The sequence below is a fragment of the Gracilinanus agilis genome, chromosome 4, assembly GCF_016433145.1.
Source record: "Gracilinanus agilis isolate LMUSP501 chromosome 4, AgileGrace, whole genome shotgun sequence".
In the NCBI taxonomy this organism is placed as follows: domain Eukaryota; kingdom Metazoa; phylum Chordata; class Mammalia; order Didelphimorphia; family Didelphidae; genus Gracilinanus; species Gracilinanus agilis.
The window spans coordinates 330,139,964-330,142,217 of NC_058133.1; the positions used below are offsets into that span (position 1 = coordinate 330,139,964).

The following is a 2,254-nucleotide window of genomic DNA, read 5'->3' on the forward strand; positions in this document are numbered from 1 at the left end:
TCATAACCAATGAAAATGGCATATAAAGGAAAACATGTGAAGACTAACTAGAACCTCATCATGGCTCACATGTACTGAAGTCTGAATGACCAGCTAGAGGAGAAAACTTTTCTGTAGCAAGCCCTAGGAGAAGGGGTTAAAAAAAAAATGAATTTCACAAACTGTACAACAGAAGCCAGTGTGGCCATTAAATCCAAATCAGTCACAGAGAAGATGCTCGTTTCTATGACGTTAGTGGTCATCACTACCATGACTACGCTCTTGAACTCAGCAGTCATTATTGCCATCTGTACCACCAAGAAGCTCCACCAGCCGGCAAACTACCTAATCTGTTCTCTGGCCGTGACGGACCTGCTGGTCGCCATTCTCGTCATGCCCTTGAGCATCACCTACATTGTCATGGACAGCTGGACTCTGGGTTACTTTATCTGCGAGGTTTGGCTGAGCGTAGACATGACCTGCTGTACCTGTTCCATCCTCCACCTCTGTGTGATTGCCTTGGATAGGTACTGGGCTATCACCAATGCTATCGAATATGCCAGGAAAAGAACAGCAAAGAGGGCTGGATTGATGATACTCACTGTGTGGACCATCTCGATTTTTATCTCCATGCCTCCTCTGTTCTGGAGAAGCCACCGTCTTCTCAGTCCTCCGCCTAGCCAGTGCACCATCCAGCACGACCACGTCATCTACACCATTTACTCCACACTCGGGGCGTTTTACATTCCCTTGACTTTGATCCTGATTCTCTATTATAGGATCTACCATGCTGCCAAAACTCTTTACCAGAAACGTGGCTCGAGCCGCCACCTGAGCAACAGAAGCACCGACAGCCAGAACTCCTTTGCAAGCTGCAAGCTGACCCAGACCTTCTGTGTGTCCGACTTCTCCACTTCAGACCCAACCACAGAATTTGATAAAATCAACACCTCCGTCAGGATCCCCCCCTTTGACAATGACCTGGATCAGGCTGGAGACCGCCAACAGATCTCCAGCACCAGGGAACGAAAGGCTGCTCGCATTCTGGGTCTGATATTAGGGGCATTCATTTTGTCCTGGCTGCCATTTTTCATCAAGGAGCTAATCGTGGGGCTGAGTATTTATACTGTGTCATCCGAAGTGGCTGACTTTTTGACGTGGCTTGGTTATGTGAACTCTCTCATCAACCCTCTGCTTTACACAAGTTTTAATGAGGATTTTAAGCTAGCCTTTAAAAGGCTCATCAGGTGCCGGGAACATTCCTAGAGTGGTAGAAAACCAAGTGTCTTTGGCCAGCCTTGTGAATGCACAAAGGGCATCAAAAAAAAAAAAACCTTTTAAAGACAGTTTGTAGTTTGTGGGAGCGGGGAAAAGGGGTGCAGCAGGGTGTTATGTGTTACTCTTCTTTTGGGGGTTTCTGACATTCAGTATGCTGTTTTCTACCTCTGGTGTTATGTAAGGTATGTAAAATCAAGTCAACTTGAAACCAAAATGGAAATCTTCACCAACATAACCAAAAGGAAAATAATGCAGTATTTATTTTAACAGTCCCAGTTACTCCTGTTATCAGTGAATGAAAAAAGAAAATCCCTTTTATTTATAGGAATTTTTTGGTGAATTCTTTTGTCTGTAAACAGCCAAACCAGTGTCTGACTATTTGCCCTTGAGTGGCATAAAACTTGATCTTGTGTGTCTATATACATACAGATCCAAGCGGTGACTGTATGATTGTACATAAAGAATAGAGAGCACTCTCTGTCCTGTTAACCCCTGCTTGCAACCCTGAGCTGAAAGCATTCACCATGGCACAACTACCTAGCCTATCAACTGCAGAAGCAAGAAACCCCTATTTCCCATGCTCCACAATAAAATAAACCAGCTCAATTTTCAAAAAAAAACCCAGAATGCTCTGGGAATTTTGTGTAAGTTGTTTATTGTAAGTATAACATATAAACAAGTGAGAAACGAGAAAAAATGTCTTCTATTTGGTACATTTGCTTCCAGGGATGTTTCTGTTTCTGGGGCTTAAGAGGGGAAAGTTAAAGATTTAGGATTCTATAGCAGGGAGAGAAAGATCTTAGAGATCCACTCCAACTCCCTCAATTTGTGAATGAGGAAGCAGAGGTTCAGAGAAGTTCAATAATTTGCTAAAGGTCACAGAACTTATCTGTTGGGAGTCCATCAGTGCAATTAGGAGGTTTCGCAGAAGAAATAGATAAACCAGTCAACACAGAATGAAATAGATCCATTTATTTGACACATTTTAGAAATGGCT

General features: G+C 43.3%; 1 protein-coding gene across 1 annotated transcript; it reads left to right on the top strand.

Annotated features, from left to right (window-relative positions):
• On the top strand, nt 1-1,872 carry HTR1E (5-hydroxytryptamine receptor 1E). The gene has a single exon (XM_044674133.1). The coding sequence runs from the start codon at nt 148-150 to the stop codon at nt 1,243-1,245; it is 1,098 nt and encodes a 365-aa protein (XP_044530068.1). The 5' UTR covers nt 1-147; the 3' UTR covers nt 1,246-1,872.
• The last annotated feature ends 382 nt before the right edge of the window (nt 1,873-2,254 follow it).

Excerpts from the sequence above, each read along its gene's own strand:
- HTR1E (XM_044674133.1), top strand. The coding sequence starts at position 148 with ATGAATTTCACAAACTGTACAACAGAAGCCAGTGTGGCCATTAAATCC.